Consider the following 16,441-nt stretch of genomic DNA (forward strand, 5'->3'; position numbering starts at 1 on the left):
AGGACCCCAGGTTAAGAAGAGCTCATGGAGGAAAGAACTGCTGAGTGGCAGTATGCTCTGTGAAAGCAGAGGGTGGTATTTTCACCTCTGTCAGTACACAGTGTTGAATTGCTCTACCTGAATGCTGAGATGGAGGACACACGGTCCAAAACTACCAGCTAAGAAGGATTGCAAACACCTCAGAGGTGATTATTCGAATCTGATCTGGACAGATTGGAGGAGCAGGATGAGGGAGCTGGGTGCACCTCACTAGAAGCAGGAAGAGTGAGCTGTGACAGCACAGGCAGGGCAGGGACCAGCTGGAGCAGACAGCGAAGTGAGAAGGCTGAGGGAGGTACAGCAGGTGACTGACCAAACAGGTGTTGACAGTACACTTTACAAACCACGTGTTGTATGCGGATATACGTGAAAGGGGTGTTGAATGCGAGTAATTCTGTCCCAAACCAGCACTTCCAATGCCTCAGTGAGAGCAGTGGGAACAGCCCAGATGGAAACCAGGAAAATGAGGGCTATGGAGAAGAGACAAGAAAAGCAGAGAGAGATGACAATAACCGATCTCTCTGAATCAGTGTCTGCAGCTTAAGATAACTCACAAGTGCCAAGTCATTTTCTTCCTGACCTTACAAAGTAATTAACCTTTGAACCGAGACAAAGCAGGAAACGAATGAAGTCCTTCCATCACCGAAAAGGAATCTGACAGCAACTCTGGCAGGACCATGATTGTATCTGAAAGAGAAAACTGGGCTCCAGGATACTGTAATTGAACAGAGTGCCTCTCAGCCCCAGTAACACTTGGGCAAGTGGTGCTGCTATAAATTTGAGACTTGGGAGCGGGGAAGGTTGTGCATTCAGTCCCTTCTTATCCAAAAGGATTACATGCATTATAAAACTGAGCTCTTTTCCTTGGATTCCTTCTTGGAGACCAAACTAGACTTTTCCTCATCCCCCAAAAATGCTCTCTGTCGCCACTTCCCTGCTAAATTCTCTCTCATTTTATTACAGATGCATAAAACGTATCTAGCTGATAAGGATCTTGGGCTTTTTACAGTGAAAACGTGCAATATGAATTGTGGGGAGGATACACTACTAGAAGTGCTTAAAGGTGACCTTGCAATTCAAAGGACTCACGAACTTACACGACCACATGGCACCCATTGCCTGCGCTCTGTGGAGATGTCCCTCATTGCAAGGTTCAGCCAGAGAACAGTACTGGGAAATGCCAATAACCCCAAACCCTCCGCCTTCTTGTACCCTCTGCCTGCCGGGGGCCTCTCCCGCGGTGGGCCACGGTGGGGCCGGGCCGGGGGCAGCCGAGAGGCCGCAGGGGCTGAGCCCCTCCTGTCGCCATGGCAACCGAGCACCGGCTGCCGCCCGCCGGCCCAATGGGGAGGCGGGAGGGGCGGTGGTGCCCCTGGTGCCGGAAGGGGCGTGTCGGCGGCGCCGGAAGCGGGCCCGCTCGCCGCAGGGTGTGTGTGCGTGCGCCGAGCGGCCGCCGCTCTCCAGTCGCCTCGCCCGCCGGGATCCAGGCCGCGGTGCCGCCGCCCCCCGCCAGGTGAGGGTCCCGGGCCCGCCGCTGCCGGGGCTCCGTTCCCTTCGCCCTCCCCCGCCGCCAGGGCTGGGCCGCGCCGCTGCGGTTCCACGGGAGCCTGCGGGGGAGGCCTCCGCGGCCTGCCCCCACCTCCGCCTCTCCGCAGGCCGGACCCGTGTATCCCCGCTGGCCGGCTCGGCCAGGGGCTCCCGAGGCCGCAGAGGGCCGCGGGAGGGCCGTGGGGGCCGGTGGCGGGTCCTGCCCCCCCCTTCGAGTAACGGAGTGACCCTCCCTCGCTGCCGCTGCGGGGCCGGGCGGGCGGTGCCGCCTCCTTCCCCCCCCCAGCTCCGGGCCCTGCCCCGCCTTGGGTGAGTCACTCGCTCCCCGAGGGCGAGGCCGGGCGCGCACACCTGTACCGAGCGCCCGGGGCAGTGCCGGTCACAGCTCTGCCCTTCCCGAAGGCTTCCGCCTTCGCCGCCCCAAGCCCAGGAGAAGGGGTTGGGGCGTCCTCGCGGGGTCCCCAGACAGGGAGCTCTGGCCCTGCCGGAATGCTGGGCCCGGGGAGGTGCCATTGCTGTGCGGGTTGCTGTGAGCCTGCTCACGTAAGACTCCAAGGCGATCACGGAAATGTCCTGAACGCTTTAGAAGGAAACAAAATGATTTTATTATTATTTTCGAATTTGGGTTGTTTGTGTCTATTTGCGAATAGAAATGTGCTTAGGGAGGGTGCCACAGGGAAAGAAGGTTGCTTCAAGCCAGTCCCAGCCTACAGAAGCTGGGCAGTAACTCGGAACTAACAACTGTAGGTTTTATTTGAGGTGTGTACAACCAGGTATTAATTGGGATGATCAGATACCAGTGGTGTGCACTCATTGTGTTAGCATACGGGAGCAAAAATGCATCTGATGCAGAGATCACAATATTGATTTGTTGCTTTCAGCCAAATTCGTTATTAATAGTTAAAATACCTTTTCTAGTGGTAGGAAAGCAAAAAGCATGTTATGCAGCACTGGCAAAAGTGAATTCCTAGGTAAAAGGAGCAGAGATTTTGAGAACATGTGGAAGGTTTTGTAAGTTCAGCTGCTGCGGGAGTAGTCTTCACCCAGACACTGCTGCAGGACACCTCAGCCAGAGATTTTTAATGTTTTATGGAAAGAAAAGCCCTTATTTTATAATAATAATGAGATAACAACTGGTTTAGAAAAGAACCTAAGAATGCAGTGCCTTTTTCACTCTTCATATTAAAGGACTTCAGAAATATACTGTGTATAATATTTTGTTTATTAAATTGGTGCCAATAAAGCGATAGACTCGTTGCACAGATGGGCCTGGTGCAGTTTTCTCCACCTCGTTATGTCAGTACCGCATGTTCTGATCTCTGCTATTTTGATGTTGTCTTTTTTTTCCCTCTAAGCAAGGCCTTTGCCAGTCTGCAGCTTTTTGCACTGCATGTGAATAAACTCTGATGAGGAGGAGTTGAGTAAATAATGATTTGAATAATGAGGTAAAAAGCTAGTACTCTAATCGGTCTGGTATTCTAATACCTCAAGCATCAGATATAAGACCAGGCGTTATCATAGCGTGTCTCTTCTATGACCATGCTTCTTGCCTCACCCTGTAATAGAAGTGTTCTCAGTTTAGTATTAGCAAATGTGATTTACCTGTGATATGAATACATTTGTTTGGCATGAACTTTATGCCTGGGGGAAGATTTCTGGGGATAACTCACTATTTCCACCTGGACTCCAGCCAAAACCAGTTCTGCTAGTTGGAACAAAAAGGTATTACCATGTAAGTATGTTGTACTTTGGAACCACATGCTTGTCTCCACCTGCAGCTGTCCTATGTGAAGTGCCATGGGTATGAGCAGCCTGGTCCTTCATTTAAATTACATGAAGAAGAGCAAGGCTGCTGTTACTACATTTAAGTCATCTGTACAATATCCTACACACTATTGGTACTTCTCAGTGAAATTTCTGTGGAGCTTGGAAATGGCTGAAGGTCACTTTATTAAAAAATTATACTGGCCTTTAGGAAGCAACAAGTAGCAATGGCAGGAGATGGCCAGAGCAGGCTTAAGCTTGGCTTTAGAGAGTGTTCATTTTATCTGAACATGCGCAGAAAGGTTTGAGCTGAAGGCCAAGGCAGACGGTTAATCGGGAGATGCAGAGGAGGCTGAAGTTATGTGCTGTACAAGGTCAGCAAGAATATCACAACTATGAAGTCATTTTCCTTTTTCCCTCATAATGTTTGTGGTATATTTTACTGAACTTGTTGTTTAAGCTCTTGTCAGGAAGATTTCACTGTTCAGCTCTTACCAGGCACATTAGTTTTGTTATCAGTTATTTAGCAGTAGGCTTTGAGGGAAGCAAAATAGAAAAAACACAACTAATAAAATAAAATGCCTGAGAGTGCAGTCAAGCAAGGGATGCTTCTTGCACTCCATTTAAAGAGTTCATTCCTTTCCTGTAAAGAATATCTCCTGGGAGTGACATCTACCTGACAGTGAATGCCGTCAATGTCATCCAGATCCTTGGGTCAACATGTGTATACCTGAATGATGGAGAAGGATTTGCCATTTGGTTTAGAAATAGTAACTCCAAAGCTCTTTCTCTCTGTAATTATAGAAGTTTAATTCAAAATACCACTTACCTCATGTGAATGTTTAATTTCGGAGTGAATTGCCCATCCAGGAATCAAATAAGGTATGTTCACATACTGTTGGAAGATTGAGTGACAAACTCTGGACCAGTCTGCTGCTTTTCCTGATATAATTTGAATGGACTTGCAGAATTGATGACCGAGAAGTGTGGTCGCATCCTATCTCACCAAATGGGGTTTTACATTCCTTTTGCACTGTGTAATGTGCAGGTCTGTTAACCCACATCTCTGCTCGACTCATTAAGAGACCCACATGTCAAATCAGTAACCACACTGCATTCTCACCAGTGTTTATTAACAGAGTGAAAGTGTTTGTCTGATGGATTCTCATGCTTGCTATAAAGAGAAAACCAGTACACAAAATCAATGAGTTAATTATCAGAAGAACAGGTCATCAGGCGCAGCAGACTTCAGGCCAGTGTAGGCTTATTGGTGTTGTCTTGTCAGTTCAATATGTTACATAAGGCAGATTTTTTTTCAATCTCAGTTTTCATTTGATTTCTGCAGACTTTAAACACAGTTGCTTCTGGTCTGTTCTGGCTTTGTTCTAAACAGCTCATCGAGGTTGGAAACAATATGAAGCAGATGGGGTAACTGCTGAGTAGTAAGATGTAGTTCTCGAGCTCCTGCAGTCTTCTGAAGAACAGTATCTGTATGTCTTACTCCTCAGCTGTTACCAATACGTAAACCTCCAGTTCTGTGTCTATCCACTCCTGAAAGATGCATGTTCTGAATTCAGGTGCTGTTCCCAGGATGGTCACACCATCCCCTTCATACTGTGTCTTCCACTGCAAGTAACAGGGCAGTTACAAACTAATATGTTTTACAGGTTCCTAATACATTTCAGCCTTTTGTCTACACAGGCATAAAGCTTTTCTGGGGGTGGGAAGTAAGCACTTGTAACATTTAGTAACTGCATACACGCTCTTCAGCATTTGTAAGAGAGATTGAAAGAACTCTAGGTTGTATGGGAGGTAGAGGCAAAAAAAAGTAATAAATCACGTTTTGAGTGTGGGATTTAACGTGATACAAATTTCTGGCAGCTGCTATCAGCTGTGACTGCTGGTGGTTGGTGCTCCTTATTGTAACTAGGGTCTAGCCACTTCCTTTTGGAGGGCTACCCAGTTGTGGTTTGACAGATTCTTAAGAAGACAGTGTCTTAAGAATTTGATATGTATTAATGCATCTAATACGAGAATCTTTTGCTTAGAATGAGCAACTTCCAGGACTCCTCCGGGGCTGTGATCTGCACATGTCTGTTCCTTTTTCCGTCTTCCCTCTTTTTCCCTTGCCAACATGGCATGGCTTCCTTAGTGCTAGTATAGATCATTCCTGTCGGCCTTCTGTTCATCACCTCTGTGTGTATTGCTCCTAGCTGCAGGTAACCTTTGTTAGATAGCTTCTGTTTGTGGCCTAGGAGTATTTTTAGCTCTAGGCTTTGCTTGTTTCAGACTGTGGCACACTGATCCATTGTTAGTGTGGCTTTCATCTCCTCTGTGGGAGGGACCAGTTATAACTGATAGTTGCTTCTTTGCCTTTTCAAACGTCACTCCTTTCCTTATATCTTTTTTCCTTCTGGCAAACACTTCCCTCTTTTGGAGCTCAAGCCAGCATAGCTCTGCAAAGCTCTCTCCAAGCTTCTAACAAGGTAAGCAATGGAGACTCAAACTAGGATTTTAAGTATTCCTTTATGCAGCACCCTGTGAATGAAATCATGGCAGGCTTACTGTCAGTTGCAGATATTTTGGTGTGGACCATTATTTTCTTACTGCATTTAACTTCTGTTAAATCCATATTGTTGAATAATGCTTTGTGTTTCATAGCAAACCTCCTAGCAGTGCAGGTATTAAGGTTAACTAAACAGCTCAAGCAGCTGCATATGGAATTTTTATGTCCAGACGAATCCAATGAAGTTCTGAGGACCTCCATCTTCAGTAATTGGCTTGAGTTACATCTAAGATGTGCATAAATTAGATTACTGAAGAAAGTTGTTTGATGAGAAACAACATTCTAATACTTTGTGCTGGTATTTTGCCTGTATAATTGATATGTTGAACTGGTTTCTGGATCTCTTTATCCACTAGGTCTTTATGCCCTTGCAGTTCCCTTTGTAATTTCCTTCATGTGTCCTTATATGAACTCATTGACTGTCCTGAACTAACTTGCATCTAAAGATAAATATGTCAATGAGCTTGATAAAACAAACTGCACCATTTCTAAACTAAACTATAATGTTTGTAAATGGAATTCTGCATAGATGACTTGTCTGGGAACCAGACCACCATTGGCAAAGTGCAGATCAAAGACAGAACTGACCTTTCAGTGGCAAAATGTAAACTTCGTTGGAGTTACTTGCCTCTGGACTTCCACAAGCAGGCTTTTCCTACATAATCATCACATTCCATAAGAAGAAGAGGAGAAGATAAGACAACTGCAATAGAAATGCGTCTAGAAGCTGTGCAGACTATGCGGAAACTAGAACTGCTCTGAAAGTTTAGTGCTGAAATAAGGGAATGTTTATGAGGTTCAGCAGACTCCACAGTGGAAAGTGAGATGGTTCTGTCAATGGTAAATGGTCTGATGATTTCCTGAGGCTTGTTATATGTTGGCACTATGAAATCCTTCAGAGCAGGGGAAAAGATGCACATCACAAGTTCCACCTACCCCTTCCTATCCTCAGGAACTATTCTTTTGATAGCTCTGCAGAAAACAATGATAATATGACACACCCCATGGTAAAAGCCTCCTGGGGAAGAAAGAGACAAATTAATCATGCCTTAGAAGACCTTGTCACAGTGCTACCTACAGTCAGTGTCTTGTCAGGGGTTTTGATATGAAGTCTGTCTGTCACCTTTAAGTAGGTGCCAGAATCCCCTAGTTTAAATGCAGTATTTGAAACTGAACTAAACTACAGCCCAGTTTTACTTAGGAGTCTACAAGAAGTCTCTTTCTAGGAGGCTGGTTTTAGTATTGCTTATCCTTACTTGAGTGCCTTACATGGATGGATACGTTAGGCTAGATCTACAGAGGATCAAATGCAGGCGGGAGTGTGACCTGCAAACATCCAGCAGGTAGGACCTATGGTTGGTGGGTTTACTTGAGCTTTCATGTAAAGTAACAATGACTTTATCTTGGGTGATTATTTTTGCTAAAGTGGAGTATCTCCATCTGGAGGGATTGAAGATGCTCATCTCAATATAATTGTGTAGCTAGGACTCCAGCCTTGGCAGTAGGGTACTCTGAAACTGTTCATGCACACGATGGGAATTTGGGCTGCAGCTCATTGTCCTGGTTCAGGATTTAGGATAGGGAACTGGTTTCTTTGCGTGATAGTGTGGTAAGTGATACTTGGATTAAAATACTAGCTGAGCAGCATGTGCGAGACATTCTCCATCAGGAAGTTGTCAGACTGGGATCTGCAAAGGAGAGAACCAGGAAAAAGGATACAGCAATCACTTTCAGCCTGTTGGTTCATTATAATAGGGCTGTAGATGTTTGTCTGATGAACATAAGTCTATGCAAAGCAATTGTAAACTTACTGTTCTTGTTTGCTTTTTATTGTTCCTTTAGAAGTTGCTTTTAGGCTGTTAGGCCTCAACCTGAAAACTTCTTACTTTGGACATTGAGTGTCCTGGTTGGGATTTAGGGAGTAGGAGAGGATCATTGTTGCTCAGTACCGACAAGAATATATTAGTCTGTCCCAAAGTGAACCTGCACACCTGAAGGAACTCTACAGATGAATTTGGGGTGTCTGGTAGTTCATGAAGTATTGAGGTGCACTTACTTTGATAAAGGCAGAGAGACTTGTTTAAGTTCTGTGAACCTGGTCCTAGGTGGTTGAGTATAAGGTTGGAAGCTCGATGGCTGAGTTAACCAAATGTTAGCATTGTCTTGCAGAAATAAACCACACTGAGGCTGCCTCACTGATGTGTTCTGTACTAACTTCATTTTTCATTGCTTAAGCTCTCCAGGGGCTGTGTAGTCACGTGATGCGTTTTTCTTGGCTTCAGTTGCTAAACTGCCTTTTCAGAAATGATAAACAAGTTGTTTCCATGTAAGCAATTAGTTTTGCAGTAGTGACCATCATGTGAGCCATGTCCCATTTGCTTTTCTGGGAATGTCAATGTTATGTAAAAGGTTTTGAAAACATGAGGCTGCAGCCACCCTTGTCATGTAGAATAATCTATGGTATGTACATTGATGCATGTATTAAACCCCAGTTTTCTGGCAGAACAATAGAAATGTACTTTCCATAGTTGCCAACAACTGCAGCTTTCCTGGGTATGGTTTATTTTAAACCCACAGAAACATCTCTTGTACTGTGCAGGAATCTTCAGTGTGAGGAGGAGCTGTCCAGGGCTTCAGTGCTCCCGAGGAGTTGCTGCTGTGTAATAGTGGAGGGAAAACCAACCAACCAAAACATCAAAACACAACCATACCTGCTGGTTTCTGGGTTAGAATGTGCGGTGTCTCCCAAGCTGAGTGTGGCCAATGTAGGAAAGGGGAGATATTTACATAGGGAACATATTGATGTGCTTAGTGCCAATGTGAGTTTTGCTACATTTTGAAGAATAATGCTAACATACCTTCAGGATTGTGATTAGTCATTTGCACACATAGAAATTACACGTATTTTTCAAAAGGTCAGGTAAATTCTTAAAAAGAAACCCTTTGTATTACTTTTCTAGAGTTGATAATTTCCCCCTTATTGGTGACTGTGAGTTCTGCTTCACCCTTCAGCACAAACTTCCATAGTGCAGACAATCAAAGAGACTTTTTCTCTTATTTGTATTCCCCACTGATTATAGGAGAGCCATGGATAAAAGTGAGTTGGTACAGAAAGCCAAACTGGCTGAACAGGCTGAGCGTTATGATGACATGGCTGCTGCTATGAAGGCTGTCACTGAGCAAGGACATGAACTGTCCAATGAAGAAAGGAATCTCCTCTCAGTTGCCTACAAGAACGTGGTTGGTGCCCGTCGCTCGTCCTGGCGTGTCATTTCCAGCATTGAACAGAAAACAGAGAGGAACGAGAAGAAACAGCAGATGGGAAGAGAATATCGTGAGAAAATTGAGGCTGAATTGCAGGATATCTGCAATGATGTTCTGGTAATAATCCAACAGCAAAAATAACAGTAGTTGGTACTGCAGCATTCTTCAGAGAGGCTTAAGGAATCTTGTGCTGTAGATACTGCAGCACGTTAGCAAGGGAATAATTTTGCATAGCCTCAGGCTTGGGTACAATTCTATCTCCTAGGTCATCCAGTTTGTTTCTTAGGGAATTTGTTATAACGGAGTATTTGTATTTTTTCAATAGAAAAAAACAAACAAGGCAGTGTTGAAGGCCCCTGGATGCTGGCTAGGCATCACCATGAAAAGAAATTTGAGATGTGGGGCACTGGCATGAGTCCTGCCTACCATTTAAATTCTTAAATCCTGACATTCCGAGGCATGTTCAGTACTTCTGGGGATGGTGAGGGTGTGTATTTCTTCCCTAAACTGGTTCTGCCTTTTTTTTCACTTAAACAAGAGGGATTCTTTTCACTGCTGTTTAGTTTGCTAAAGATCAGTCAGGAGCAGTTGCTGTCGGTCCCGTCAGTCTTACGTCTCTGGATGCACATGTGCTGACCATCCATTGTCTGGCTTTTCAGCTGGAGTTGCAAGTAAATATTTTTTTTGTGGGTAATTTCATTGTTCTTCATAGGATTCAGATTTGTGGCAACAAAAGTGACCTGACCCACGGTAATGTCAAGCTGCTGCTTTTCATTAGCTTGGTTATGGACACAGATTCACATCATGATGCTTCAAGGAAGATCTTTGCAGTCTTAAGCCACAAGATTCTGCAGGAGCAAATTGTGGGTAGCCTCAACAGAGCGAGTTTTCTGCTTTCCAGGGATTAGGTTACCAGTAATTCTTCTTTTGTTCTGAGTTTAGACAACAGTAGGCAAAGCGATTAGCGTGTAAGTATAAATGAGTGATTGTTAATACATAACAGTTTGTGTCGTATCCATTGTAATGAAGGCTGTTTCAGACATTATTTTTATGACTTGGGAAAGAAAAAAAAAAGATGTTTCCTTTCTCAGGAACTCCTGGATAAGTACCTTATTGTCAATGCCACGCAGCCAGAAAGCAAGGTCTTCTATTTGAAAATGAAAGGCGATTACTACAGATACCTCTCAGAAGTGGCATCTGGGGACAATAAGCAAAGTAAGTAGAGCTGAAATCTCTCTTTCTGCTGGGGGCCATGCAGAATTGTGTTCTTTTCCCCATAACATGAAGTATTTATTCGTTTTTGCTGCTTCTCTAGTATTGAAGTTGTGCAGTGCAAGTCACTTTTAAAGAAAGACTTCATTGCAATTAATAGACATTCATCAAACCTGTCAAAATCTGTTTTCAGCCCTAACCTCAGTGACTGATTTTCAAGCATATTTATCAGTATAAAATCCTGTTCCTGGAGAATGTGTTGGGTTTTTTTTCTCATGGAAAACACTTTCCTATCATATCTTGTTTGAACTATGAATTTAGCTGTCAACTTCTCACTGCTTGCAAGCTTTATGAATGCAGATATGGGATACTGGGTTGTTGGGTCCAAAGCAAAATAATCCTGAAGTGGTAAAGCAGTACTGAACTGTACCTGAATTCCTGGTGTCTCCTTCTGGTCTCTCTTGCAAACTCAGTTTGAAATGCCCTTCTAGAGCATATTGTTATCCATTAGCCAGGAAGGAACTGTTGTCTTTCCTCTGAAATGTGAAACTGAAATATAAAGTTCATAAGTCAGGTGTTAAATGTTTCCTCCAGTTTAAATAGGTGATTTAGATACCTCTTCCCTGTGTGGTTTTGTCTGGATTTATTATTCAGAACTACTACTTCCTCAGCTAGGCTGAAAGCAAGTGTTTAATCACGGTGTACTTCGACTTAGGTAGAGCTTCTATGTATTCAGATTGGTTGGAGCTTATTTTTAATAAGTTCCATTTTAAGTCTTTATAAAAAGATTGAACTATTTCTGCTTTAATAGTTCAGCCAGTGGTAGGCTTTTACATCTAAAAGCACTGAAAGAAGCATCTGTGCATATGAAATTGTATGCATTTTTGTCAGCACAGTAGTCTAGTCCAAGACTCTAATAGCTTCCATCATGAAGTCCATGATGTATTGTACATTAATATGATTGTAATTACTTCTTGCAGCAACGGTAGCAAACTCGCAGCAAGCTTACCAGGAGGCATTTGAAATTAGCAAGAAAGAGATGCAGCCAACACACCCCATTCGACTTGGTTTGGCTCTAAATTTCTCTGTCTTCTACTATGAGATCCTAAATTCCCCTGAAAAGGCCTGTAATCTGGCAAAGACGGTAAGCAGACTCTTCATATTACCTATTTTTTTGAAGCCTAAGGAGATAATTACATGGTTACAGTAGCCCTTTTATAGGTTATTATGCTTTTTCATTACAAATTCCTTTAAAATGCTGGCATCTTTATTGTTATCCTAGTATGTTTTCAGGTAAGTTAGCTATACTAGCTAAGCTTCAGGTAAAGCTGATTTGCTAGCACAATTGATCCAGTGAAAGAGAAGACAAAGTGCCTCTTCTAAAGTCTGTAATTCTCTTAGAATGTGCTTGTGTCACATTTGAACACACTTGGATTCATTTAGCACTTCTGAAGTGAAACATTTAAATTTGAACACTTAGCAAGTACATGAAGAGTCATTTTAGTGACTGCAGTTGTAGCCCTGAATGTCCTTGTGTATCTGTGTGCATGTGTGTCTCTCTCTCCAGAGACCAAAAAGACTGTGTGCTGGGTTGTGCCAAATAAATAGCTAGTCATTCTTTTTCTTGGCCTCCTCCCTAAAATAGGATTAGAGCCTTCTAAATACAGCTTTTTGCATCTGTGAAAATTGTCTGTTAGTAACCTGAATAATGCACCATTAGGTGAATCTTTGTGTTCTTAAAATGCACTTGGGTAATACCTTGTAACAAGGAGTGATGTTTTGCTGTGCAAAATGCTGCTGCTGTTCCTGCTTTTTTAGTTAATGTGCTTACTTTGGATTTGAAACCTGAATGAAGAAATAGCACTTATTCATGGCTCTTGGCTCTCAGGCTTGCAGCATGGGCTTTCATGTGTAGCAGATCAATGGGAGGAATAGCTTTATTAATCTCCAGTGGAACATACCTGATTTCCTATGCTGTTTTGAAGAGAAGTCCAAAACCTTCCACCCCACCAGCAAAAACTCCTTGTCTTCCCTTTTCTTGCCTACTTACTCATGTACAATATATATCAACCTTATGGTATCTTTGTCTTTTACTGCAAATTTACACCAGCAAGACCTTCATTTTTAATGGAAATATTGCTTTGAAGTGTTGTTCTTAAACCTGACTTCAAGCTGTATGAATCATTCTTTAGTGTGGCAGAGAGTGCACTTGCCTTTTCAGTACTTGATGTTGGCATAGCAGTGAAGTTGTTCTGGGCTTTAGCCTGGACCCTGAAGACTTCTGTTTTCCCACTGGTTGTCTAGTGATCTGGTGCTCACTTTGGTTTACGTTTCTTTTCTGTTGGTGGAAAAGAAATATACTGGGAGGTTTTGTTGCAGAATTGGAGTAGTTGAATAGTGATGTGGCAAATGTGTAAGCTGTGTGTAAGCAGAAGTAAATCCCAGAGCAGAGTGTGAAAGAGCTGTCTTGCATATTTGTAGGCGTTTGATGAAGCGATAGCAGAGCTGGACACACTGAATGAAGAGTCTTACAAAGACAGCACGCTGATTATGCAGCTGCTTAGGGACAACCTCACTGTAAGTATCTTGGGGCAAACCACTCCATTGTGCACTGTTACTTACTTAGGCTGCTGGACTCTTTAAGTGTGACTCGGCATCAGACAACTTGCATAGTTTTATGCCATTAAAAGCCTTTTCTGAGGCATTAGCTACATGTGCTAACTGCACTGCTTTTTGTAACCAGACCAGTTAGCTTGCTTGTTTAAACCGCAAATCAAACTTGGTAGCACAAAGTGGAGTTTGCTTGCAATAGCCAGCTTTATGTTGAGCTTGCAAACTCCTGCTGCCTTTTTTTTGTTATACTCTATTAATTTTCTAGTTCATTATTTAACTTTAACTTTCAAGTTCTGGATTTCTCTTAGCTGAGAAAATTGCAGAATTACTGCTCATCATGCTGTCTTCCCTTTCTGACAGTTGTAATTAACTGCATGCTTTGAGTCTGAACATGTGTTTGTGTTTTCTTACAGCTATGGACATCGGAAAACCAGGGAGATGAAGGGGATGCTGGGGAGGGAGAGAACTAATGGCTGTCATGCTTCACTATATGTTCAATGTCACCCTGTATCCTACACATATATCCCTTTGTGCGACAAGCAAAAAGAATAGTACATCGACTTTCACAACCTCAACGTAGCAAAAACTGTCTGTGGGGTAAAACCGGTTGGTTGGTGTTTTGTGTACTTCAAGCGGAGGTCGGTTATTACAATGGCATTCCGAACTTTCCTATTAGGAACATTTCCAGTTATGATTACCGTGTTTATATTTTTAACTGAACACTGTGATTATGGGTTTTGTGATTGCAATTGACTTTACAAAACTCCTATTGGTAGAAAAGTAGACATTAATTATGGAAACTCCGGCGAGCTTCAATTTGGCACCAAAATAGTCGAAGTACAATTCTGTTGTAAAGTTGTACAGAAAGTTATAGAGATTCTATTGTGACACTGGGGCATGGAAAGAAAACAATCCAGTATATGGCATTCCAGTTAGTGACACTGCTATGGGTTAGTTTAACAGGCACACTCTGTAGACATTTGTAACCAAGTCTGAGGCACCGCTTCCAGTCAAAAGCTCACTTTGTCCATCCTGTCTTTCTAGGGATGGGGTTTGTTTTGGGGACGAGGGTAACGGGGGAGTTAGCAGCTTGATTTCCGAACTCTTTACACTGGCAGATAACTGGGATTTGACTTCTAAAAGTGCTTTCATGCTCATACAACATGCATGATTCAGCCCCTTCCCACAGCAATAACATAACATAATTACACCTTAGCTAGTCTTCAGTAATGAGGATTCTTGGTTCACTACCATGGACTTGCAATAGGAGAAGATCCAATTTTTTGAATGGCCTTATTAGTTTGGATGATACCATGAAGTGATCTGCCACTTTTGCATTACGTTACTCTTAGGTGAATCAAAATCTCCATGGTATTCCCATTTTGAATTTATCCTGAGAACTTCTGAAGTAATCCACTGAGCCACCTTTCAGTTCCCTTTATAGCAGTTTTTCTCCCACTGGACTCTGTTCATCCTCAACCCTCTCACGTGTTAAAACTCCATTAAAGCAATTTTGGACTCCCACATATGCGTCATCCTTTCTTTGATTATGGGTGATGTCAGGATGGTGGGTGAGACCTGCTCAAGGACAGGTTTCTTTCTTGGATGTTTGAGAGCTGCCAGGGCTGTTGCAGTCTTCAGCTCTTGTATGCTATTTTTTGGTAGTACCAGGATCTGGCTCAAACGTTCAGGATCTCCCATTTACCATACTGGAATGCAGACCTACACATTTGTGACGCTTGTAATATTTGAGCTCCAAACCTCACCTAGTTATGTTTCAAACATGTCCCATTAAAGAAAACCTAATGAGAGTTGCGTGAATAATGCAGTGGGAAAGATATGGGATAGTCACCCATCAGTCTCGCGGTATCATCCCCTCCCTTCACATTCCACTTAGGTATAGGCTCCATCTGTTTGTCTATCCATCTGTCTGCTGAAGAGAATTTCATGCACTGATTTTAAAACTCCCCTCTACTAGCTGAACAAATTGTGCAGTTAATACTTGGCGCTTGATAAATGCAGTAGTGAATGTGGAACCGAGCCTGTCTGTATATCTGGTAGCTCTTTTCGCTTTGTTTTTACTGACCAGTATTCTGCCTAAAGTTTGCTTCTGTGACGGTTATATTGCCTAGCACACACGTGGTTGTGAGAATAGTATAGCAAAAAGAAATACCTGGATATTGATGTACTAGATTTGTGTATGTCTTTTAAACAGTTCTAGTTTCACCTTACACGAAATAATCAGGAAAAGTGTAAAAGAGTTCAAAAGTGAATAATAAAAAATTTTATCAGTTGTTTGTGTCTCTTTTCTTTGCTCTCCTGGGGCCAAAATCCCTGTGGTTGGAAAAGCACCAGTTACTTATATTAAATGCTCAGTTCTTGGGTTGTGAGTCTTTTTGGGGTTTCCAAATGCTTCATTACTCAGTCCTTTGCAGAGAGACTTCCCCATGCACAGTGTTAGGCCAGAGTCTAACTGGCTGCTGACCGAGTATTGCTCTGTCCGCTGCCATGGCTTTACATGGTCATCCCTCATTGTATCTGAAATCACTGTTACTTTGTCATTGTCTTCATGCATTATGGACTTACCTGCTATTAAATCATTTAATAGGATTCACTAACACCCAGTCTGATTTGTGCTGATGACATTGTTGGCTCTGAGAAGGAAAATCCCAGGTCCTGCTAAGCTGCTCCTGTTCATGAGGCCTCCAGTTAACATCTCTCGATGTCTGTTTGGGGAGGAAATAATCAGTCTGGGAGAGTGATCAGCTGATCCTCAGCTCCATAAGGTTGAGGAAATATTTGTATTTTTGAAGCAATTCTACCTTTTTTGGGAAAGGGCAGTCCAGCTCCACTGGGAGCCTGGGTGTGCTCCACATTCAACTGATGTAATCGGTGCTGCTGCGGCTTCTCATTCCTGGCACTGGTGCTTGCCTGACCTCTGGGTGAGGCGGCTCAGTGTGGGAAACCACCAGAAGGGTTTTCCGAAGGAAAAGCTGCTGGTGCTGTCACTGACCTTTCCCAGAATATGGAGTGGGGTGAAGCTGAGTGACCACATTGGGATCAGGTGGGTTTGGACATGAGGTGTGTGCTGCCCGGAGCAGGCTGGTGTGTCTCCTGAGCAGCATTCCAGATTCAATGGCAGCAGATGAATTGCCTTTTTTCATGGTATCTAGCAGCCCCCTTCAGCTTAAGTCAGCACAAAGCACTCATCCTGCTGCAATCGCTTCCTCCCCTCAAAGCACAGAAGCAGAGGGCATGTGTCCAAGGAACAAATCCAGCTGAAACATGGAGGTGCTGGTGACAGGGGCCCAGCACAGCCCTGCAAACGGAGCTGCTGGTGACACTGCCCTGCCTGCCCTGGGCCTTGTCATCTTAGCAGGCTGTTTAATGACAAATCATCACCTCTCCTATACATGCAGCATAGCTGGGCTGTGA

At 43.5% G+C, this 16,441-nt stretch overlaps 2 protein-coding genes across 2 annotated transcripts; both read left to right on the forward strand.

Annotated features, from left to right (window-relative positions):
* The first annotated feature begins 1,216 nt into the window (after positions 1–1,216).
* On the forward strand, positions 1,217–1,900 carry LOC117436754 (WAS/WASL-interacting protein family member 1-like). The gene has a single exon (XM_034067001.1). The coding sequence runs from the start codon at positions 1,217–1,219 to the stop codon at positions 1,898–1,900; it is 684 nt and encodes a 227-aa protein (XP_033922892.1).
* On the forward strand, positions 1,435–15,300 carry YWHAB (tyrosine 3-monooxygenase/tryptophan 5-monooxygenase activation protein beta). Its single transcript, XM_034066679.1, has 6 exons — positions 1,435–1,552; positions 8,998–9,298; positions 10,273–10,396; positions 11,374–11,537; positions 12,875–12,970; positions 13,420–15,300. The coding sequence occupies exons 2-6, from the start codon at positions 9,005–9,007 to the stop codon at positions 13,474–13,476; spliced, it is 735 nt and encodes a 244-aa protein (XP_033922570.1). The 5' UTR covers positions 1,435–1,552; positions 8,998–9,004; the 3' UTR covers positions 13,477–15,300.
* Positions 15,301–16,441: the final 1,141 nt, after the last annotated feature.

This window comes from Melopsittacus undulatus, chromosome 10 (assembly GCF_012275295.1).
Source record: "Melopsittacus undulatus isolate bMelUnd1 chromosome 10, bMelUnd1.mat.Z, whole genome shotgun sequence".
NCBI lineage: Eukaryota > Metazoa > Chordata > Aves > Psittaciformes > Psittaculidae > Melopsittacus > Melopsittacus undulatus.